Source organism: Poecilia reticulata, chromosome 7 (genome assembly GCF_904066995.2).
Source record: "Poecilia reticulata chromosome 7, P_reticulata-male-v2, whole genome shotgun sequence".
NCBI lineage: Eukaryota > Metazoa > Chordata > Actinopteri > Cyprinodontiformes > Poeciliidae > Poecilia > Poecilia reticulata.
In genome coordinates this window covers 6,415,636-6,438,898 of record NC_088836.1, presented here as the reverse complement: position 1 = coordinate 6,438,898, position 23,263 = coordinate 6,415,636, and the positions used below count along the sequence as shown (strand labels likewise).

Sequence of the window (23,263 nt, the reverse complement as noted above, 5' to 3'; positions counted from 1 at the left end):
AACTGGCATTGGCTCCACCCACACTGTAGTGAGCCCCCACAACCCCCGATCTTGTTTTGGCGGCAGAGCAAGTGTAATTTCAACCTCTTGTTAATATTCTAGCGGTCTCAAATCGTTTTGAATAAGTCATTTTTGGAATTTTTTCAACCCCGATTTTGATTTTTGAACAAGGTAAAATCAAATTAATGCTCAACTAGCAAATTGGCCTTTATAGGCTCATGTAATTTTTTTTACACGTTTGCTGCATAATCAGCAGACAGTACATCAACAATGTGAATATAATTCTTCAGACCACCTCCGAAATCAAAGCACAGTTGAACAGGTTATACACATTACGTCAGGGTCAGGCTGCATGTCCTTTATTAGGATTCAATTATTGTGGAGAGAACGCTACGTTCGTGAAAAAACATTGCTATCTTAAAACATTTCTTGAAATGAGACACATTTTTTCTTGTTCTAAGTCTTTATTGAAGTTCAAAACAAAATGTACACATTGTACAACAGCTGAGAATCTGAAGAATTACAAGAAGTAGCCCACACTTAGGTTTGATTTGGAACATGATAGGGTGACGGTGACGTCATCGGCCAAAATTATAACCTTTAATATCTCAAAGACAAAAGCTGCACAAACGAAAATTTTAACGGCACAAACCTGCACAAACGGAGCACTAACGAACTAGCCCACTTTGGTTTGTTTTGGAGCGATATGGGGGGATGGTGAACTCTAGATGACCTAAAAATAATGTTTAATATCTCAGAAACCAAAACTGCACAAACGGAGCACTAACGAACTAGCCCACTTTGGTTTGTTTTGGAGCATATGGGGGGATGATGACGTCATCGGCCAAAATTATAACTTTTGATATCTCAAAGACAAAAGCTGCACAAACGAAAATTTTAGCGGCACAAACCTGCACAAACGGAGCACTAACGAATTAGCCCACTTTGGTTTGTTTTGGAGCGATATGGGGGGATGGTGAACTCTAGATGACCTAAAAATAATGTTTAATATCTCAGAAACCAAAACTGCAGAAACGAAAATTTTAACGGCACAAACCTGCACAAACGGAGCACTAACCATTCAGACTATTTGCTGGATTTTTTGACGTGGGTGGGGTGTCAGCTTCACACAGCTAGGATGAGAAGGTTGGAAAGATAAAGCCGTTTAAAGAACAAGGCACGTTTTAACAAAAGAGTTCAGTTTTGTGTGTTAATGGCTGTGTTTGATGATGGAGGTCTTCACTTCGATAGTGGTCATCTTTTCAATCAAAAACAGTATTAATTCCATAAAAAAACATAGAGCAGCAGCAGTAGCGACACAAACAACAAATGTCTACCGTGTACCCGTCGTCCATCATGGATGTGTTTGGAAGTTAGTTTAGCCAAGCAACAAATCTTACCCTAAATTCACAGTGTAGATCATTTTTCTGTAGCTCTTTTTGATTTCAGACAGACATGTAAAATATTGATCAGTTTCAATTTCGTGTGTGTGTGTGTGTGTGTGTGTGTGTGCCTTGAGTCAGAACTCTGGACTACAAGTCAGATGAGTTCAGATGAGTTCCTTTTCTCTGAACACTGATGTCTGAATATTCAGCCATGTTTTCCCAGCAGATCATCCAAGAGGCTCTCACACATGTACAGACAGCGAGGTACATGGAAGAAGCCTGGAGAGGAGACGACACACAGATTATAATGTGAAAGAAAATGTTCTTAACTGGTTTAAAAAAACATGAACCAGCTTGGTTTCTAGAATCAGAGATCCGGTTTGAAATGGCATCCTTCAGGATGGAGGCAGCTCGCTGGAAACACATCATACAGGGTATTTCTGAGCTCCTGATGAACCCATCCTGAACTGTTCAGTGTCGGAGAGCTCCGGTTCATCTCCAGATTCAACCGGAGATGAACATTCCTGAGCTCCAAGATAAACCAGAACTGTTTTGGAAAACTCCCTTTTCAGGGGAGGTCTGTGGATTTAATAGTGATGTCTCTCTTTTTCTTGCCTTACTTCCCTGGACTAGCCAGGGGAGGCATTGCTAATTTTCTTAGCTTGATTTTCTAATAAAATAATAATCAAAATGCATTTTGATTCATTCTTGATCGACTCAGTATTTAACCTTTATGCCTTAAGACACTTCTAATTTCCACTTTCAGGGGAGCTGGATTTTTTTCTGTAAAAATGGTTGTTTCCATAGTGTGGTTTGTTCTTCCCCGTCAGTTCCTGTCCACACAACAACATAATCCCAAGAAAAAAAGCAAAGCTATATTGAATGTGGGCACAGGCTGCTGTGGTAACTCTGATCTATTCTTTTCAAGGTGCAGAAGCCCTAAAATCAAACATGGTACATAATAACCTTGTATTTCTCTGCTTTTAGTAAAACCCCAGAGTTTAGAGGCAACCTGTAATAAAAACAAAACGTCAGAAGATGGTGACAGGAAGTTGAAAAGCTTCTGCAGAGTTGATTTGAGTAAAGACTGGGAGGCAATGTGCCAGGAAAAGCCACGACTCCTTTAAGAAACTTGTATAAAATGAGCTACAATAACGTTTCATTTCTCTGGATTAATATTTTCTTTATTAAATTGAAGGGAATTGAAATAAAAACTGCCCCACTGATACATAATTAGTGTCTTTCATCCCACTACTCTAACCTTTACTTCCAGTACAGAAACAGACTGACTAGATTTTTACTCACTAAGTAACAGGTTTACAATGCTCTCAGGTTATTGGGAAATAATTTGCCAGATCCATAACTACCAATATGCAAATGTGAGGTGTGATGCCAACTACCTGCACATTAATACAACCTTAAATTAAAGTGGCAGCAAAGCCGAGCCCATGAATACTGTGTTTAATACATGTTCAGAATCAAACTGTCTTGTCTGACTGATCTCTCAGTATTTTAAGCAGCACATGTGACTTTGAATGTCACGAGTTTTCTGAAACTGTGAAGGAATTTTCTGCTTACCTTTAAAGGGCCCTCCTTTAAAATCCAAAGCTACTTTCCCTTCTTGGGTCAGATAGCCAAACCACTCTCCGCTCTCAGAGTCAGGAAACTGGACACAGACAGAAACACCCCAGTGGGTGGAGAGTCACAGAGTTTGTTGTATATTCAAAATCAAAGTTTTAAAACAGTTTCAGAGGTTGTAAGAAAAACCAGTGAACTGATTCACGATTAGAAGACAAGCTGTGATAGTTTCTACGGATTAAACTGGTTCTATTGATCCTGTATCCAGACAGAGGGATGAACAGTAGCCCAGCATCATGACCTGTTTGTTCTGAAGATCCTGCAGCTTCCACTTCTCTTCCTAACATGGTACCTCCTCACCCTGACTCTCATACTGACAGTAGGAACCACAGAGCTCTGTTAAGTTAAAGCTCATCTTCTGAAGTTGGGATATTTTTCCTCCAACAGGTTCCAGAGGAATCATCTCAAACCAGATGTTGGACTGGATTTTATTTCAATGTCATTTGTGAATGTTAGAGCCTCATTTTCAACAGTGGAGCTATAAAGGTTGAAAAAGTTTATTTTGGAGAAAGCATCATCAGCATCAATATTTCCACTAAATATGGGGCAAAACAAAATTTGTTTGATATAAAGGAAAATCCTCTTAGACTCTGAGCCCAACAGCACCAAACTATTTATTAGACAATTCATTTAATTTCACACAATTATCGCGGTAGAAGCCATTTGTTTGTTAAATACTTAATGTAGCATATTTACCGTGTTTGATGTTTGTTGTGATTGACTTATACTCACAAAGAACGAGGTAATTAGCCCAAGTTTGTCGTTTATTTGTTCAGAAACTACAGCAGTTGTGATGCGCCAAGATAAAGGTAAAACAACCCGAACAGGTGATCCACTCTAAACCACTCGCACCTTTTTACTCTCCGTCTCTGTCATTTAAGCACACGAGTTGCCATGGCAACCTCCTGCGCTCCACAAGCCGACCAGAGATTATGTTAAAACATTCAGTCCGTTACAACATTAGGTTTGCAGGCTTGATATTTATTTTGCGATTATTAATAAGAGCTCCCCTGAACACAGCGGTGGCTGATTAGTTCATTTTAAACTCCTGCTCTGATAGTTATTTTGATAATGGAACCGAAACGCACAGAATTGCGCAATATCTTGTTGAAACAATAATTACTGAGATTATTGTTGTTGGGTCATTAATTTGAACACGTTTTGTTGATTTTTTTGTTGTTCTTTAATAAAGTTAAGAACGTTTTGCTAAGGAGCCAGAGGAGGACGTGCTGCTCTTAGCCTCCTGGCTGCGTTCAGTTTGTCACCTAATGGCGAGATCGACTCAAAACCTTCCGCGATTGGCTAGTTGCACCGCTGCTCTAGCAAAGCACAAACAGTTCAGAAACAATATAAAATGGAAAAAAAAAAGATATTCAATAACTGATTAAGTCGTCTTTTTGATTGTTTTTGAAAAACTAATCAGTCATGGCTAATTAGTGGCGCAGTCGCGGCTGCACAGTGAAGCCACTGATTTTTTTTTACAGTTGACAGCCGCTCCCCCTCTCTTGCAGGTACTGTGTACCCCCGCTAAATCTTTTAGGAGTACGCAGTACCCTGCCGTACCCCCTTACTTTCACCCCTGGTCGTATCCTCTAGAAATTCCTAAAATATAAAGTCCACTTTGGTTCTAAAGATGGTGATAGAGTTCTTTAGGTCTGATATGGCTTGCAGAATTAGAAATAAAAGGGTTTTGTTGCTGCAGCTGCTTCACCTGCGGGTTCACTCACATGGCTGAAGGTGTACTCGTAGACCCTGAAGAAGTTCTCCAGCAGCTCAGGGCTCCTGGTCTGACTGTAGGCCATGAGGAAGGCAACGAGCGCCTCGCTGTGAGGCCACCACAGCTTCATGCTCCACTCCAGCTGCTCACACAAACACACAGTCCAATCTGGCGCCTTTACGGACACGGACCTTCATATGCAGTTTCTGCGTGCACACAGACCTGAGTGGGGCAGTGACCGTCCACATCCAGGAAGTAGAAGAGACCACCGTGGGCTTTATCCCAGCCACTCTTAAAAGGAAGCTCCACAAACTTTTCAATAGCAGTTCTCTGGAGCTCCTTGTTGTCGTTGTCGGCAGCATACCGCAGCAGGAACCAGCCTGCTTCCAGGGCATGGCCTGAGTCAGCACAAGAGACACAGCAGAGGAGGCTGCTGAGCAAGCAGCTGGGAACCAGGAAACTTATTTATTTCAAACTGACAAAAAGCAAATAACAAATGACCATGCCCACTGCATGCAATTTAACATAACTTGTTTCAAAAGGAGCAGGTAGAAGACACAGGACCTTGTGATTTCCTGACCCTATCATACTCATCGACCTACAGACATTTCAGTCTCTCCACACCAGATAAACTCTTAAATTATTTCCACTCTTTATGACATTTAGACCTCACATCCTCATCCATAAATGTGCAATTATTTATAAATTTGTATTATCAACAGTAGCATTTTAGGTCTTTGAGACACCCATCCTATGAAACATGTTCCCAATAAGCTCTTTTTTAAACAGTTTTTTTAACATGGTTTGTATAAGTTCATCATTCATCCATTCTATAAATCAACGCCGTTTTTTTAAAATCCGACTCCTCTTATATTACAACCCCCTTATAACTAACGTTGTGCTTCAACATTCACTAACACTGAGTGTCACCTGGGTTCTGCAGCCGGCCCAGACATCCAGGCAGCTCTTCTCCGGTCGCAGACACGTTCTCTAGGATCGCTGTCCCGTCTCTCTGTGCCAGATTACACACAATAGAACAACAGAAGGCTTCAACCTTATTCTAATCCAGAATTAATAATAACTAACCTAATGTAAAATAAAAAGCACACTCTCATGTGCAAAGTTAGTCGACCCTCATTTCTTTTCCCAAGCAGGCAGATTTTCCTGTGGTCGTCAGGCTTTCTGCAGATCTTTCCTTTAACTCCAACTGATTCCTCCCACTTTCGGTCTGGTCCTTGCATAAAACAACTTTTTAGACGATGCTTTCATTTCTTTGTTTTATAAAGAAATGATTCTTGCTCATTCTTGGAAGAATTAACAATCATATTATATATTTTATAATCTCAAAGCAAATTATTAACCATTCATAACTCTTCGTTTGTCATGCGAGCCATAGGCCTGAATTCAACATGAAAGTTTTACGCATGTTGAATTTTAGCCATAAAGCAGTTATGCATCTACCTGTAGCCATGAATACAGGTGTTGTGTTCACTGCACACACCTGGATATGTTGCTGAATCTCAGTCACACACCAACTTCCCAGTTCTGCGTACTTCTTCCCCGCCTCCGGCCGGCCGTCAGACAGCTGCTGGACCAGGCACAGCAGCATCATGGGAACTGCCATGCTGTTAGTCGGAACGTCCCCTGGTAGCTGGGGCCTTCCCAGACCCGACGCGTCCTCCCGGACCCAGTAGATCAGCTGCTCCATCATCTGCTCGGCCTCCAGCTGAAACGCACCGCAGCAGAGCACGGGCACACACACACACACACACACAGTGTGAGAACCATCAGGAATGTGCCTCCGAATAAAAGGTGTTTAAAGGTGCCATATTGTTTTAACTACTTGAACACAACATCAGCTAATAAACACGACAATTACAGTAAACAAGTTTAGGAAGTTTATTTCAGCAGCCAGCAGCAGGGGCGCCCTCTGGTGGCTTGAGGAGCCTAAGCAGCTGCTGACTGTGTGTCTATGGGACTGATGGATCTGCAGTTAAGCCCTGAATTATGATTCCGGAAGATTTGCATTTACAATTATTCTCAAACAACCAAAAATGTTATTGCTGATTGGAAATGGGATGGGAGCTCTCAAAAGATAGCACAACAACGTAGAAGGCGTGCCAGTTTTAAAGTTATTTTATTTTAAAAAATAAATATTGCTTATGCACTTCTCAATTATTAATGGAAAAAATTTCATTGACATAGCAGCAGAATTTTAAAGATTTATTTTGCTATGTTTTTTTTGTTGTTTTGTTTTGTTTTACATTCCCTGTTAGCTAAACATCGGTGAAGCCTCATTTAGCTACGGACCTAGAAATTTAAGACAAAATGTAAATAAGTCAAAGTCCATCAGTAATCCAAGTTGACAGATTTATTCCTACCTGCATTTCCTTGTCACCAGTGACCCTGCTCAGTTCGTCCATGGCCATTATATAGAAACACTCGCTGAATATGGTCCTTTGAACCTTGACAGCTTTGCCATCTCTTGTTAAGCAAAAGGCACATTTCCACTGATTTCCATTGGTGGACACACGTGCAAACTTTCTGAGGAATTCTCCCCCTACGAAGCAAACAGATCAGTGTGGTTTATGATTTGACGCACCAAAAATCAAACGCCCTTTACAGACATAATCACATAGAGCCAAGGTTGCTTTTTGACACCATTTATTGCAAACTAAACAAATAAAGTGAATTTAAAACAGAATGGTAATGCTCTGACATTAGCTGCATCCTAAATGTTTTAAGAAAAGAGGACGTATGCTGTTGTGAGAGCTTGGACAAAGGAAGCAATCTAATTCTGGTCAATAATTGGCTGAGGCACATGACAGGTAGCTGCTCACTGTCGGACTGTAAAATCCTACCAGCTTCGTCCGGCTGGAGGTTATCAGAAAGCAGCTCAGAACAAACAGAACCCCTGCCCTGAACTAGAATGGTCACAGACCCAGGCCCAAAACGGAACTAAAAGCTTCATCACACCAAGAGGTGTGTGTGTGTGTGTGTTTATCCTAACATCAGAACAAACCGCCAACTTTAGTTGTAAAGTTTCAAATGTTTTAACTCACAGGAGCCTCAAACTTACCGGCCTTTGCTGCTTCCAGGATGTCAGGCCTGCGGAAGCGATCCACGCTACGGTAGAGACGGCAGTACATCCACACCTAGAACAAAAAAAATTAATTACAGATGTTAAGTCTGGAAGAAAGTCCATTGAGAGGAGAATATATTGAAACATCCATTGTAGAGACTGACCTGTCTTCCCTGCAGCCACACATACTTCAGCTCATCATAAACATTACCGTCCCTCCCAATGCAAGTGAAGAAGCCTCTGAAACAGGAAGTGAAACACAGAAACCATAACTGAATGCACCATGACCAGGAGTAGAGCAGATGTGTAGCTACGGTACCCGTGTACTGTGTCGTGGGAATATTTGAGCCAGAATTCCACGACAGCGTCCAGCTGCGCCCGGATGTGCTGCCGGCACTCTTCCAGCTTCCCAACAGACATGCTTCCTAACAAACAGTATGGCGAGATCAACAACCAGGACCAACTGCATGCCGACTCTACAGCTGCAGCTGCCCTTCATTCATCATTCTACGTTTTTATTACATTCAGAAGAACAAAAGTGTGAAAATGGTCACCTTTAGTTGTTAAACTTTTTTGTAGTTGTCACTAAGTTTTAGCTGAATAACAAAAAATTAGGTGTGCACCGACTTATCGGCCAGCCGATTTATCGGTGCAGATTTCCCTAACTTCGGGAGATCGGTGATCGGCCGATTTTTACATACGAAGCCGATCTTATCTAGCTCGGCAAATGTGTAAGAATCAGCCTCTTTCCTCTTCTGGTCTCTGGTGAGAAAGGTTTGGCTGACAGCCCAGCCCACCAAGTTATGTCTGCACGTTTATAATTAACAATAGTGACCCCACTGTTGTCAACTCAACAATATTCTTGCCATATTGAGCAACATTTCAGACAAAAAAAACCTGGTATCAGCCAAAATCGGAATCAATGGGTTAAGCTTTTTAAAAGATCGGTAATCGGCTATCGACCAGAAAACTGCAATCGGTGCACCACTGCAAAGAAAAAAGTTTTTTTTCTTCAGATTTACCACATTTCCGCTTTCTCACATTTAATTTTCTCAATTTTTTTTCTTTAGTCACTTGACTCTGAATCCTTTTAATGTTCGAATGATTCCAAGGTAAGAATTAAAAGACTTGGCCAACAAAAATATTCACCTAATAAATATTCAGCTAATAAAAATCATGCTGAAAACGAGTTAGAGCGCCGTTTGATTTGTGTAAAATATAACCAACAGAATAGCTTAACAGACATAACATTAGGTCTTGTCAATTCCTAGGAGCTGCAAGCTACAATCTTGGCTCTGCTTCTTCTCTGTCTTCTTGTCTTGGTAAGTTTTCTCAAACGTTTAAGGATAAACAGCCATGATTCACAGCTCACAGGTGAAGCGGCCAAAACAAACACATCTGTGCATTTTGCCTCCATGTCCAACATCAGTGTCTGTCCTCCTCAAAAATGCACTTCTAGAAGGGCAGACAAATTCACTAGAAGAGCTGATATTGTTGATACCTTAATGAATCCTATAAATGACACACAGTCACACACACACACACACACACACACACACACACACACACACACACACACACACACACACACACACACAAATGACGCCTTCTACTTCTAGCCTAAAAACTGCTGACATCTTATTCCAGATTTTGCTGAGCGCAGTTCCTGCCTGCATGTTCATTCTAAAGTTGTAGATTTATTACAACCTCCTGAAAGTGATGCTGTCAGAGATTAAATGTTTTATTTATTCACCATCTTCAGTTCTATTTTAAATGTAAAGTTTTAAGAACTAAAAACGGATCCTATGGGATTTGAAGCCTAATGATAATCTGATCTCTGACTAGTGATTCTTCTCCCGCTGGAAGCGCAAACAGAAAACTCTGCCTAATCCTAATCCGTTCTCGAGAATAAATAAGTGACATGTTGGCTCTCTGTGTTTCTGTCAGCTGGTTGCGGCGGCAGCGAAACGCAGCTAGGTTAAAGAACAGCTTTTACCTGCAGGTCCAGCAGCGGTCCGCCTGTCGGCTCTGGATCAGATCCTCTACTTGTGTTGGTCACATGATGCAGCAGGAAGGGAAAATAAACAGCCAATCAGAGCCGAGCAGGTCCAACCGACCCAGGGGATTCAGAACTATTTACATTTAGCTAACTGAATGCTAGCAGCTCTGTACGGAGCTCAGAGGTTGTGTGTTGGTCATCAGTTTGTTTAAACCAACAAAATTATTAGCTACCATGGACATCATGGTAGTTGTCCCCCTGCTTGTAATGACACGTTATGAACAGAAGGGCAGTCCTGATCTATTTTGATGTGTGACTCCTATATTTTTGTCTCATTCCTGATTTTATAAGTCAAGGATACCGAACTGTAAATCTTGAAAGTCCACAAAGACACTTTTCAAATTATTATAAACAGTCAACCCACAAGCCACAAGCTCTCATATTCAAAAGAGGCTAAACAATAAGCATATACAAATAAAATATTTGGTTGGATGCAACTCCTAGGTGAACGTAGGAATTTAAAAATGAAAGGCTGCCTGTGCTTACCTATAAGACCTGCTCTACTCTGAGTTGATTAAAGAACTCCTCAGAAATGCATGAAAGAATGAAAGCAACACTTTTTGATGAAGGAATAACATAACATGATGTAAAGCTGTGAAAAGTCGATTTTACATGATACTACTCCTTCTTAGGCACATTGGTGTGCTGGTTGGAGGGAAAATAAATAAATCGGATCTAAATCAGTACCACATTGACAGTTTGACAGCATCTGGGCTGAACGCAAATTGCAGACAGGAAGTAGGAGTCCAGAAATAGACTGGATCTGAGTCCGCTATCTGAGTCACTGCTATAGGCAAATAAAGTTTTTATGAGATAATAAATAAAATAAATAAATAAAAAAATTTACATCAACAAGTTTAATTCTAATAGAAATAGGTTTACTTTAAGTTATGGTACAGTCATATATTTTATTATATCAGAAAATGTGAATGAATTTGAGTCCAGCTCCCTCTGTACTCACATCTGTTGATCGAATCATCAAAGGTCATTGACCTTTGGAAGCAGGAGCTGAACTCAAAACTCCTTCATATGATTAGGCTCCTTAACTGATCACTATGACTTTTATCATGGATCATTTGTTCCAGTTATGATCTCTACATAAAGGCCTATACTATACATATACTACATAAATATATACTAGGCAGAATGTGGATAGACAAATGTTTATGTCAGATTTTATATGAAAAAGAAACCAAAGGGTCAAAATAGGCATTAAAATTAATAAAGCTGTGAATCATGAAAAAAACAGAACAATTAGGGTTTTTTAAAATAGATAATAGATTATTCAAACCAAGAAAAAAATATCTGATAGGTAAAAATTATAAATCGCTCATTGATTTTATCTCTGATAAGGTGAATTTAAATTCGGGGGATCTCACAGACGTACCCAGCGCTTGCCTCTGACACACCGCACTCAGTGCTAACACAGATTCCGCAGCAGGGCGCCTCCCTTCCTCTTCTCGGTCCCTCTGGGTATCAGCAATGAGTGATATGAATGAAAGCAGTACCACAGTGTTCAGTCATGTGGTGACTCATACGGAGATAATCAATATAACCATATTTTGATACCACTGAATACCCGAGTTTCTAATCATGTCCTGTTGCTGTCGCTTCAGAGTAACTTTCTTTCCATTTACTCTCTATTCTTTATCTGGCAGTGGCAGCATCAGGACTGATGGCTGACAGCGTTCGGCCTTCCAGTAATCTAGTGACAGTGTGATTCTGATGCAACAGAGGAATGTCCTCTTTTACAGGTTGTCTTCTTGAGTGTTGAAATAGACTCTTTGAACACTCTGCTGAGGAGTTGAGACATGTTGCCAATGAAGACAGTGTTACTTACTCCAGCAGACATCAAGCTGCCTGCCATCGCTGTAGCGAGCAGCTTACTAGCTCCACTGTAATTTTATATTCTGTTTAACACAATGGCAGGTGCGTTTCGGGGGAACTGTCTGTGCGGCGTTGTCGGTGCTGGTGTGTGTATAGCAGGTAAGAGCTGTAAAGATCCTGGAAAAATACGGAGCAACGTGATGTACTGACAAGAACTCCTGTCTGGTGTTTAGGATGCGCCTTCCTCATTCTAGCTGCGCTCCCCGTTGTTCAGATTGCTTTGGGTAAGTCAGACATTATTTTCTATTCAAACTTGTACTTTGTGTTTGTTTCAAACACATTTCCCTGCCCTGGAAGGTACTTTTTGTGTGTTTTTTTTACTGAACTTACAACTGATGGATATGTCTGCATAATTTGTTATTCCTCAGGCGTATCACTGTCGCCACACCTAGACCGGCCACCTTTCTGTTGTATCTAATTTGAAGTGACAAACAGTGCCGGGAAGTACTGCACTGGGAAGTGAAATCTTTAATCAACCAGTAGATCATTGGATGTTGCTATGAAACATTACTTTCCATTCTTGGTAGGACAAAAAATTCACTGCATATACTGGAATGTTTGAGTGGGCAATACAGAGATTTTAGAGTTGTATTGTAACAATAAAATGCAAAAATATAACAGGCTTTGATATTTTCACTTCTTTGCACAATGACATCAAATAAAGTACATCGGTTTTGATAAAGAAAAAATAAACTCTCTTCTTTTTAAATATAATTATCACTGAAACCACACAACAGTAAATTGGAACACATCCAACTAGTGGTTTATTTTTTTATTTAATAATCCCCACCAGTGGCTGCACAGTGGCGCAGTTGGTAGAGCTGTTGCCTTGCAGCAAGAAGGTTCTGGGTTCGATTCCCGGCCCCGGTCTTTCTGCATGGAGTTTACATGTTCTCCCTGTGCATGCGTGGGTTTTCTGTGGGTACTCCGGTTTCCTGCCACAGTCCAAAAACATGACTGTCAGGTTAGTTGGCCTCTCCAAATTGCCCCTAGGTGTGAGGTTGTGTGTCCTGTGTGTCTCTGTGTTACCCTGCGACAGACTGGCGACCTGTCCAGGGTGACCCCACCTCTCGCCCAGCACGCCAGCTGGAGGTGGGCACCAGCACCCCCCTGACCCCACTGAGGGACAAGGGTGTAAAGAAGATGGATCTCTACTACAGTAGAGACTAATTCTAACTGGGGCCCACACCACAAATAATGCAGTTGGTTACCAATGCTTCTGTGTCAAATGAAAAGTCTTTCGAGGTTTATATATGTGCTGCATCAACAAAAGCTCACCTTTTGGTTTAAGAGTGAAAATATCACATTTCAAGACCAGAAAACTGAATCTTTTTAAGTCTTATTTGACACTGCAGAAACAGTCCTGGTCTGAAAACACAACATAGGAAGTGAAGGCCGACACTGATGAGGAAGAGAGAACATGAGATTTGTCTTAAGTTACTAATACAGTAGATGAGGTTTTGTTCTGATCCTGCGTTTTGTTGAAAATGCACATCATGACCTTGATGAGATGAAGTACTGACTCTAATTTTCAGACAGAGTGATGCGGTGTTGCCGTACGAATGACAATAATCCTCAAAAAAAATTAACTTTGGATTTACTGTCAGCCTTAATTTAAGCAGGAATCATTTGCTCCACAACGCCCCCTGGTGTTAGGATGCTTCAGATTGAAGTGAAAGAAGCAAACAGAAGGTGAAAGCGTGGCATGCTAGTGTTAGTTAACAAAACCGTACTTGTTGGAAGCTTTTCCTGAGCAGTGACTGCATTATTGCTCAGTATGTGTTTGTGAATGAACATGAACATGATGTAATGGTGGAAAACCTTTCTTTTGTAGCCAATTTTTCCATAAAATTCTTTGAAGCCGCCAGTCTGTTTTGTGATCTCTGAAAGACGCCTTGATTAAGAGTTTCCATTTCAACGTTGTTCTTGATCATCAGCTGCTTTCTACTCGGTATTATTCTGCCAGTGATTCTGATATAATTTAGACATGATTCTAAAAAATATAATTCAACTCTTTCTACTTCATATACACAGTGTCACAGACTTTGACAAGTCCTTGATGGTTGTAGTTTATGATGAAATTTAACATCAGTATTTTTTTTAACAGGTGCCCTTTACATACACGAGTGTCCAGCAGGACCAGTTGTTCCAGTTTATATGATGGTGTTTGGGATCTTGGTCCTGCTGATGATGGCCCTGATCGCCCTGCTGAAGCTCCTCTCTCCAGCAGCGCAGAGTCACAACACCTGGGTCGTCTTCTTCACCATCCTGTTATTCTTGATTTTCGTCTGGCTTGTATTCGGTCAGTCCCAGCTGAGAACCAATCTCCAGGCTTGACTGTGATGTCGTGTTTTGTTTGCTAGCAAACTATGTTGTTTCTTGCTAAGGTGAACATGAATCAATTGTATGTTTGTCTGCTCGCTCTCTCTGCACCCACACAGGCAGCTACCACATTTATTCCATATATCCACCCAACTATGAGAAGAACACCACAGCTTCCAACAGCTCCACCAGGAGGATCACCGTTCCTGACCTCCTGACCTCAGAGAACCAGAGCCTTCACAGCCGCAACCACAGCCTGAACTTGTGGGAGATGATTCAAATTCTCAACATCACAAACAGAGGGACAAACGGAAACCTGACAAGCGCTCACAAACAGCCGCATCAAGTCACGCCTGTCTCACTGTACTGCAACAGAACCGTGTACTTGTTTGCCTTCTGGACCACAACACTGGTGCTAGTGGTAGTGGGAAACGCCCTGCTGCTCATCATCTGTCTGTATGGGTTCATGAAATGCATAGACGTGTTTGTGCGCTATCTCTACTGAACTGACTGCTGAAAGACAGAAAAAGCCATTGCTCTGCAGAGGTAGCGAAGAAGGAAAGAAGCAGTGACAGGTGTCCTGTATGGAATACTGAAACTGTCTAAATCAATCAGCAAATCAGCACTGGAACATTATGGACTTCCAGGAGCCTGTTACTTAGATATTCACAAAACACAAGTTTTCACTGTGAAAATGTGTGTTCTTTCAGTCACCATTTAGCTGTCTAAAGATTTTTTTAATATATACAATTAGGAGATAAAGCTTCACATGATTACTGTACATGTCTGTCTTTTTCAGTCAGAAACTTTTCATAACCGCAAAATAACACACTGCATTTTGCCACCTATAATCTTTAGTAAATTGTAGGTTAGGGCACTGTATGTGTTCCCAACATCAAATCACTTTCTATGTTCTATAGGGATAAGTATTTGAAATCTGACTCACAATGCAATGAAAAAAAATCTCTTTGACATCATCATGAGCTAGGGAGTTTTAGATATTTGTCTATAAAGCTTTATTCCATTTCCATTAGTCATAAAATGTCTTCAGAATTACTTTTATCCTGTTTAGTTGTGTCTAAAAAAATATCTGCAGTTTGAAGTCAAGTAGAGCCACAAAGATTAAAATCTTGTACTTTTATGTTCAGATATAATCTCAGGGTAACTCTGAAGGTGCTGAGAATTCATTGAAGAGAAAATGTATTCACAAAAAGTAGCTGAGAACATCCAACTTTTATTTACAGAACTGAAGTATTTTTGGTGCAAAAAATAAATAATATTTAAAAAATAATAATATATATATTTTTTATCTCTATGGATAAAATGATGAAAGTGAAAAAACAAATGGAGAAATTTTGAAACAGTGAAATATACATCACCAAAGAAGAACAAGAGTTGGAGAGAAACGAGAGAAAAAAGAACAACATGTACATTATTTCACTTTTTAGAACTAGAAATCATAAGGTCTTAAAGTTCAACTCAAATTAAATGTACTCAAAATGTCTTTGAAATACTGAAGCAAGTATGTGATTCACTTTTATGTTTAGCATGTTTAATAAAATAGAGAAGTGAGGTATAAAACATCTCAATACATTCGCTGTCGATTTGCTATGACAACACATGACAGATTATAAGGCAGAAACACTGAAACACAATGAAGCTGTTTGTAAAGGAAGTGACTCCATTGAAGGTCCTGGAACTGATGACCTTCAGCAGGACCTCCACTGGGTAATGGTCGCTCACATTTAGCGCCTGCATAAAAAAAGAGAAGAAACAGAGCCAACACCCATAGGTTTTAATTTGTGATGACAGAAACATTTTAGTGTATTTTAATGTATGGGCTCTGCCTTTTTTTGGCCTTTCAGAGCAGAGTGAGATCTTTCCATATATTGTTCAAAACATTCTACTGTATATACAGCCTATGCATAATCAAGATACATAAACAGATTTGCTCTGTAGATTTGCTTAATGTAAAGCCAAGATGATATATTTGCATAAAAAACCAAAACTCCACACCGTTTCTTCTGTTAGTTCGTACTCCTGTTGGAAGTTAAATGGCTGGGCTGAGGAAGGAACAACTGCTCCGTTAAACTTTTCTCCATGGACGACAATCCTGTTGGAAAATCATAAGTGGACAGAAGAGGTGTGATCATACATGCTTATAGATTTTCTGTACACAAAATTAAATGTTTGTTAATCAATGTGGATTGTAAATCGTCTAGATTAGAATTTAAGCGAGCAGAAAACTCGCTTAAGACAAACTCTCCAGATTGTGTCCAAAACAGACGGATATATAATCATCCTAGTTGATACATAACAGTGTTATGTATCAAAAAAACAAACAAAAAAAAAAAAACAAGGGATGAGTTTTGTTGTGTGAGCAGATTAAACCAGCAGTTCACCTGTCGTAGGAGCAGGACGTGCTGTGCTTCACCGTGGTGTCGGTGTTCTCTCCTATCAGCCAATGGAGGTTCCTGTCTGTAATCAGACGCACTTTGTTCCGGTTCTTCTTGGCCAGGTAGCCGCAGTCGGCGTTGAAGTCCCCGAGAAGCATCACGTTCTGCTCGCGTAACATTCAGAATCACGCAAGATTTATCGATTGCAGCAGATTCAAACCGTTCTTCGGCAATGAGCGGCATTAGCCTTTACCTCAGTTTTCCACATCCTTCTTACTTTCTGCAGAACGTCATACAGGGCATCCAGCTCTTTAGTGGCGTTAACCGGAGTGGTGTGTTGAGGGATGAGAACAAACTCCTGTATAGCTGGAAACAGGCAGAAGGGAAAATAAAGAAGGATGGAGAAAAAAAAAGTGTACGGTAATAAATGTCTAAAACAAAAAACAAACAAACTCACAGGTATTTGGGGCTTTGAAGCGAACAACAAAAGGTTCTCTGGAGAAAGCATCTTCATCTCCTGGCAGATTGTCTGGGTACTGATACTGACCAGCAACCTCCACAGTGTTGGTCCTGCATGCATTCAGATAAAGAAAGGCGCAATGTTTCTGTGTGCAACAAGTTGTAGTACGTTGGAGCATGAAGCAGCGCAGCTTACCTGTAGACGAACACATACTGCTCCTGATATGACTCTTTCCTGCCCAGCCTCTCACTGGCCAAAAGGTCATACTTGTTCCTCGTGTCATATCTGAATAACCAACAGATAAAGTAGATCCAACTATTTTTTACTAATATTGTTAGTAAGAAAATAAGTCAGCCAGTTGGTTCACTAACCTTCTGATCGTTTGGAGCAGCTTTGATACGGCTGTTCCTTTACGGTCTCTGACCTCCTGAAGCAAACACACGTCACAACGAGTAATTATCTGAAACAGACGGGAAGCAGCAGAGTTACAGCTTGGTGTGGACACTGACGGGTGTTCCTGCCCACATCACCCGTCCACCAGAGGCGGAGGCAGCCAAATTCACAGGGTCTAACCTCACCGAAATATACCTACAGAAAAAAAAATCTACATTATGCTCAGGGAGAAAGTACAAACAACACTGCAAAAAAATCTCAACTGGATCTTTTTGCATCTAAATTGGTGTTGAGAAGTTAAGAAAGTTACTTCTCAATCAGTAAACACTTAGCCTACTGACCTTGAAGCCGGTGTTAAGTTTTTGACTATTTCCGTTATATCAATTCAATTTCATAGCATATCACTTTCAATTATGAAGCCAAGCTGGTAAGAGGATCATTAGATGTCATTAGATGTCAAGATTCTCTGTGTTGGAAAATTATACAGCATCTAAGGCTGACACAAACCTTTCTTCATCGAAGCTCTAAAAATGTTTTCATTTTTAGAACGCATTTCTAAAAATGTTTTCAAGTTTGTCTCTATGAAAAAAAAGTTAAAATAAATAAATTTTCCATTTGAATCCAGTGTCGTTTATAAAAGCAAACTGCATTCAATTTAATGTCAAGCTACAGTAAAACTGTAGCAATCACAAGGAAAATGTTAAGATCAGTATTATATTTTATTTTCAAGCACGTTAGATTTTCTTGAAGGACACTTAGTGTGGAAATATTACACTATCATAATATCGCAACAGCACAACCAAGTCCTCACCCTGGCCAGAGTTATCATGATGTCATTCTTGTTAGATTTGGATTCCCCGAAATGATGAAGGTTGAAGGCACAGATTCTGAACTCTGATCCTCCTTGAACATCAACCACAGCCAGCAGGAGGGACAGCAGGAGGAACACGGACGTCATAGCTTACAGCTGGAGACGGAGACACAGTGTTTGGTTTACAAATACGTCACAACAAATAGAAACTAAGACATGACCACATACTATCTTTACTTTCAGCGTGTTTAGAAAGAAAGGGAAAGATGAACCATTTTCGCAGTCTTACGTATTATCTAGCAGCCTGACCCTACATGGATAAGAAGGTACAGATGGATGTGAAATTTAACATGCGCCCCCTGCTGGAGATATGAACTCAGAACACCTGAATGCACAATGACGTTCACATAGATTTGACTGAACAAAAACCTGGAACAAGGAGCGTCGTGGTGGCGCGGCTGTCGCCGGTTCGATAACCGACCATGTCTTGCATTACCCACTTTCCTGCCAATTCACTATCAAATAAAGGCCACTAGAGCCAACAAAGCCTTAAAATATATATATTTTAAGGCTTTATATTGAACAATGTCCTTCATTTCAACAGTTTGATCCTCAAATTAGTGTGAATGGATCATTTCCTCTTTGCGTTGTGAAAGAGAATGCACTAAACACCCTTTCAATAAATTAGAATACTGTTGAAAAGTCAATTAATTTCAGGAGTTTTATGAAACTACATATAGATTAATTACACACAAATGAATACTTGAAAACCTTCATATCTGTTAATTAGAACGATTTTCTGCTCATTATTAACTAAGGCATGACATTTAAAATTAGAATATCTAATCTAACCAATAAAAAATATTTTTTTTAAATACAGAAATGCAGCCTTAATGAAAGATATGTTTAACAAATGCTTAAAAGTAATATCGGATGATCTACAGCTGAGAGGTTCTGGATCAGTGAAGTTTTGGGTGTAAACATTAACTGTGGTTAGAAGTTTGCAGTAACTTCGTGTTTTCTGAGAGACTCAGAGCTTCCGTCAGAACTTCATGTTTCTTTGTTGACGAGACGAAACATATTTCTGCATTCAACTCCTGATCACAGCTACGCAACAAGTTTTGTCCAAATTAATATGATCCTGTTATAAGCTTAGCAAGCAATCTCTTACCTGTTCTTGCTTCTTGTGTCGCAGGGACTGTAAGGAGATAAGATGAATATTAGGGGGAAAAAAACTGGAAAAGTTCAAAAGGAAAACTAAACAGTTCAGTTTTGCTTTCAATAAAGACGTAAAAAAAAAAATTGAAGTTTTTTAATCTGTCTTGTAAAGACAGACAAAAAGATCTTTTCGCAATGGACAAAGCAGAAGTTGTGTCAGTAAAATATTTGTGACTGGCTGTAGGTAGAAACCGTCTCTGAGGCAACTGTTGTTTGCAGACAGCTCTCTGACTTGCTGACCTAGAGGTAAAAGTCTGAACTGCTTGTGTCCAGGTCCAGGATGTGTGGGGTCTGCAGAGATGTTGCCCATCTCCTGAACACATAGAACAGGGCTGCCAAAACTTTTTGAGACCAAGATCTACTTTTTCTGTCACCAGCCAGCTGAGATCTACTACATGACACGGAGATATAAAAATTGTAAATGCAACTCCATTAACTTATTTTATTTGCAAATACACATCAATTATAGCAGACCTAATGCAGTTTCTTCCTCAGCGAGATTCTGACACTGGGAGGAGGTTACTTGGTTTCTCAGTCAGAAGTTGGTTGCAAAAATTGGGCTAGCAGGTATCAGTCAGTTATGGTAGATCTGAAATTTGGTTTGATGACCTCAATATGAGAAATTGTAGACTAGCAGGAGGAACCACAGAGCTCTGTTAAGATAAAAGCACGTATTTTGCTCCTACAGGTTCCAGAGGAATCACCTCAAACCAGATGTTGGACTGGATTTTCAACGTCATTTGGGAATTTTAGCTCCTCACTTTCAACAGTGGAGCTATAAAGGTTGAAAAAGGTTATCATGAAAATAAATAGCATGTTTGATAGAGGAAAAGCCTGTCAGACTCTGAGCTCAAAGCAACATGTCAGAGAGCACCAAACTATATAGATAGATAGATAGATAGATAGATAGATAGATAGATAGATAGATAGATAGATAGATAGATAGATAGATAGATAGATAGATAGATAGATAGATAGATAGATAGATAGATAGATAGATAGATAGATAGATAGATAGATAGATAGATAGATAGATAGATAGATAGATCATTATCACGGTATTGTTTGTTAAATAAGTCATGAAATATATATTACCTTTTTACTCTCTTTCTAGCTTAAGTACACCCATTGCCGTGGCAACTGCCTGCGCCCCGCAAACTGAGCAGATATTACGTTAAAACATAACATTCAGTTCGTTACGATATTATTGAGTCATTACTTTGAACAGGTTTTGTTCATTTTTTTTTAAATTTATTTATTATTATTCTAAAGCGTAAATCATTTTTGCTTTTACTTTGTAATAATGCGCTGTTTATTATTGGTCTGTTACATAAAACCACTGGAAAATTTAAGTTAGTGTTTGCAGAGTAAAAAAAAAAAAGAAAAGGAAAGGACAATTTGATACGAATAGTTTTGCAAGGGGCTGTCAGTGGATTTTTCCCAACCATATATGAAGCCAACAATAGAAGTTCCTGTTGTTCTGCTCTGAATAACATGTCAGGACTGGATCAAAACCATTAACACAGCTGAAGATTCTCCCAGTGATTCAGTGATCTGGTTACTCACCAGGTTCTCCTGCCTCAAACTTCAAAAGAAAGAAGATTTACTCAATGCAAAGCAGCAGAACGTAACTTTCCGATGTTAGCCGCGTTTTCTCTCCGTCTTCTCCTCTCTGCTGAAACTCAAAACTGGGCGGCCTTCTTTATTTCCTATGGGTGGGACTAAAACGCGGTGAACAGTTGCAGCTGCTGCTGGTTATTTTCAGCTAGAGAACGGTGAAAGAAAACTCATCATCTAATCAACTGACCTCATCCTGGAGAAATATGACAAGACAGAAAATACTGATTTGAATTTAGCTTCTGGATATTGTCAGACAGGCTTCATATGCTTAAGGTTTTACTTTTTATTTTAGGCATAAAAAAAAAAAAATCACATTTCCTTTTTTCACTCCTCGTGATGCATATTCTGTAGACGCCCACGACAGAAGTGTCCCTGTGTCTAGAAAAGTCATGACTTTGTTTTATGGTGTTATATACACACACAATTAATCTCCAGGCCGAACTTCTCCTGTTTGTGTCAGGCAGATTTACTAACGTTATTTCTATTAGGTAAATGTCACAACATTGAGACAGAATATGTCAAGAGATGTATTCACTATTGTCTACAAAATCAGAAGTTTACATACAAAATAATTATCTCTTTAAACATTGGGGAAAACAAAGCCCAAATGATGACGTCACGACGTCGGAAACTTCTGATAGGTTACCTGACACCTAATTGGAGGTTCGCCTGTGGATTTATTTTAAGGCCACACCTGGAACTCTCTGATTTCTGGTTTGACAAGATGAGAAAGTTAGAAGAAATCAGCCAAGATGTCAGGAAGAGAATCAGGAGGAGCACCAGTCTGGTTCAGTTCTGGGAACAATTTTCAGATGTTTCAACACCTTTTGTTCCCTCGAGTCTCTTTATAACTATATGGCTGGTGAGACAGCGTCATTATCCACAGTGAAATGTCCTGTACTGACATGGGCTGAACGGTCACTCAGTGAGGAAGACGCCTTTAACGGAAACAAAGAAGGCCGTTTGCAGATGCACATAGGGACAAAAATCTTCCATCTCTGGAGACATGTCCTGTGGTCTGATGGAACTAGTTGACCACTTCATAACTGAAGAATGGTGGCAGCATCATGTTGTGGGGCTTTTCTGCTGCAGGAGGAACTGGTGCACTTCATAAAATAGATGGAATCATGAGGAATTGACATGAGAATCTTAAAATAGTCCCGTCAGCAGACTCTCCAGCTGAGCTGTGAACCTCTGAGGCTCCAGCCATCACAGACCAAATCGCTTTTAGAATCAAACTTGGTTGGAACTTTCTACCTTCTCCCTGACCCGAGTTTCTGTGTCTTCATGATGCTGTTTGTTCACAGCAATCCTCTGAGGACAGGAATACATCTGGAGCTGTGCTGATATATGACAAACAGATGGACTCTGCTGACCAACTTCTGAAAGCAAACCATGCTAGAAATAATTAAAAAAAAAAAGTTGACCAAGATCAGCAACATGAATCAACCTCATTCATCACCACTGATTGGCTTTGCTACAATTGAAATGATCTTCAAAGCTTCTAGAAAGTTGAAATTCCATCAAAAAGGAATTAAATGAAGAAATGTAAACTAGATCCTGGGATTGAAAGAATCAGTAGAAAAACATTTTATTTAAAAGAATCAATGTTTTATATATTTAATATCTTATTGGGTTTTTTGTAGCAAAGACTTGTCATTTACTGTATAACATTTTGAACATTTAAAAGCATCTCATCCAACATGTAATATATGGTGGAGGCATATTTGGACCTTTTTTAAGAAAGGCATCTTCAAAAACAAAAACTGCCTTTAAAAAGCTGGTAGAAAATGTGAAACTTAAAAGCCTTCATTCAGACTTCCTTAAAAATAATCTAATTTCTCTAATGTAAAAACAGAAATGCTCCTTGAGACTCATGCAACCTCACCATGCCTTGTTTCACGAAACCATTACAATGAAGCAAGTGCAAGTTTTAAAAGAAATTTTTACTGAAAATTTCCCAGCAAAAAATGCAAGTTTTTAGTTCATCTGATTCCCACTGCAGTTTCTATTCTTGTTCACTGGGTTCCAGTTGAGTCTTGAGGAAAAAGAACCCGTTAGGCTGTGAACACTAGAAACATTTGATTTCCTGTAAAACTAGCTCATCTTTGAGACGACTACTGCTTTAATGTAGATACTGATCCAGAATATCTACAAGCAGCATTTTACCCTGCTATGGACAACCAGTCTCTATTTACTACTTCAGTTTACATTGCTAATTCTTATACAATATTCTGTGAAATTTTACTCATAACAGCCTAGAGATCTGGTGTAT

The 23,263-nt window shown here is 39.7% G+C and overlaps 3 protein-coding genes across 6 annotated transcripts; 1 reads left to right on the top strand and 2 right to left on the bottom strand.

Annotated features, from left to right (window-relative positions):
• Positions 1 to 1,114: 1,114 nt before the first annotated feature.
• On the bottom strand, positions 1,115 to 9,925 carry renbp (renin binding protein). Of its 2 annotated transcripts, XM_081608684.1 has the most exons (11): positions 9,819 to 9,925; positions 8,142 to 8,247; positions 7,987 to 8,062; positions 7,820 to 7,895; positions 7,122 to 7,300; positions 6,242 to 6,466; positions 5,671 to 5,752; positions 4,963 to 5,138; positions 4,751 to 4,882; positions 2,964 to 3,051; positions 1,115 to 1,664 (listed from the first exon to the last, which is right to left on the bottom strand). In XM_081608684.1, exons 2-11 carry the CDS (start codon positions 8,240 to 8,242, stop codon positions 1,591 to 1,593), a joined length of 1,209 nt encoding a protein of 402 aa, XP_081464810.1. In that variant the 5' UTR covers positions 8,243 to 8,247; positions 9,819 to 9,925; the 3' UTR covers positions 1,115 to 1,590. The 2 variants fall into 2 exon arrangements, with proteins under 2 accessions (XP_081464810.1, XP_081464811.1); XM_081608685.1 differs by lacking the exon at positions 1,115 to 1,664 and having other exon boundaries at positions 2,967 to 3,051; positions 4,735 to 4,882.
• A 1,765-nt stretch (positions 9,926 to 11,690) lies between these two features.
• On the top strand, positions 11,691 to 15,178 carry LOC145552171 (uncharacterized). The gene is made up of 4 exons (XM_081608689.1): positions 11,691 to 11,867; positions 11,942 to 11,992; positions 13,876 to 14,070; positions 14,210 to 15,178. Exons 1-4 carry the CDS (start codon positions 11,804 to 11,806, stop codon positions 14,593 to 14,595), a joined length of 696 nt encoding a protein of 231 aa, XP_081464815.1. The 5' UTR covers positions 11,691 to 11,803; the 3' UTR covers positions 14,596 to 15,178.
• Positions 15,179 to 15,304: 126 nt separating this feature from the next.
• dnase1l1 (deoxyribonuclease I-like 1) lies at positions 15,305 to 21,103 on the bottom strand. Of its 3 annotated transcripts, none has more exons than XM_081608687.1 (10): positions 20,884 to 21,103; positions 19,322 to 19,348; positions 18,151 to 18,306; positions 17,318 to 17,406; positions 17,142 to 17,231; positions 16,944 to 17,056; positions 16,740 to 16,852; positions 16,493 to 16,650; positions 16,107 to 16,203; positions 15,305 to 15,842 (listed from the first exon to the last, which is right to left on the bottom strand). In XM_081608687.1, exons 3-10 carry the CDS (start codon positions 18,295 to 18,297, stop codon positions 15,699 to 15,701), a joined length of 951 nt encoding a protein of 316 aa, XP_081464813.1. In that variant the 5' UTR covers positions 18,298 to 18,306; positions 19,322 to 19,348; positions 20,884 to 21,103; the 3' UTR covers positions 15,305 to 15,698. The 3 variants fall into 3 exon arrangements, with proteins under 3 accessions (XP_081464813.1, XP_081464812.1, XP_081464814.1); XM_081608686.1 differs by having other exon boundaries at positions 20,935 to 21,101; XM_081608688.1 differs by lacking the exon at positions 20,884 to 21,103 and adding an exon at positions 20,464 to 20,866.
• Positions 21,104 to 23,263: the final 2,160 nt, after the last annotated feature.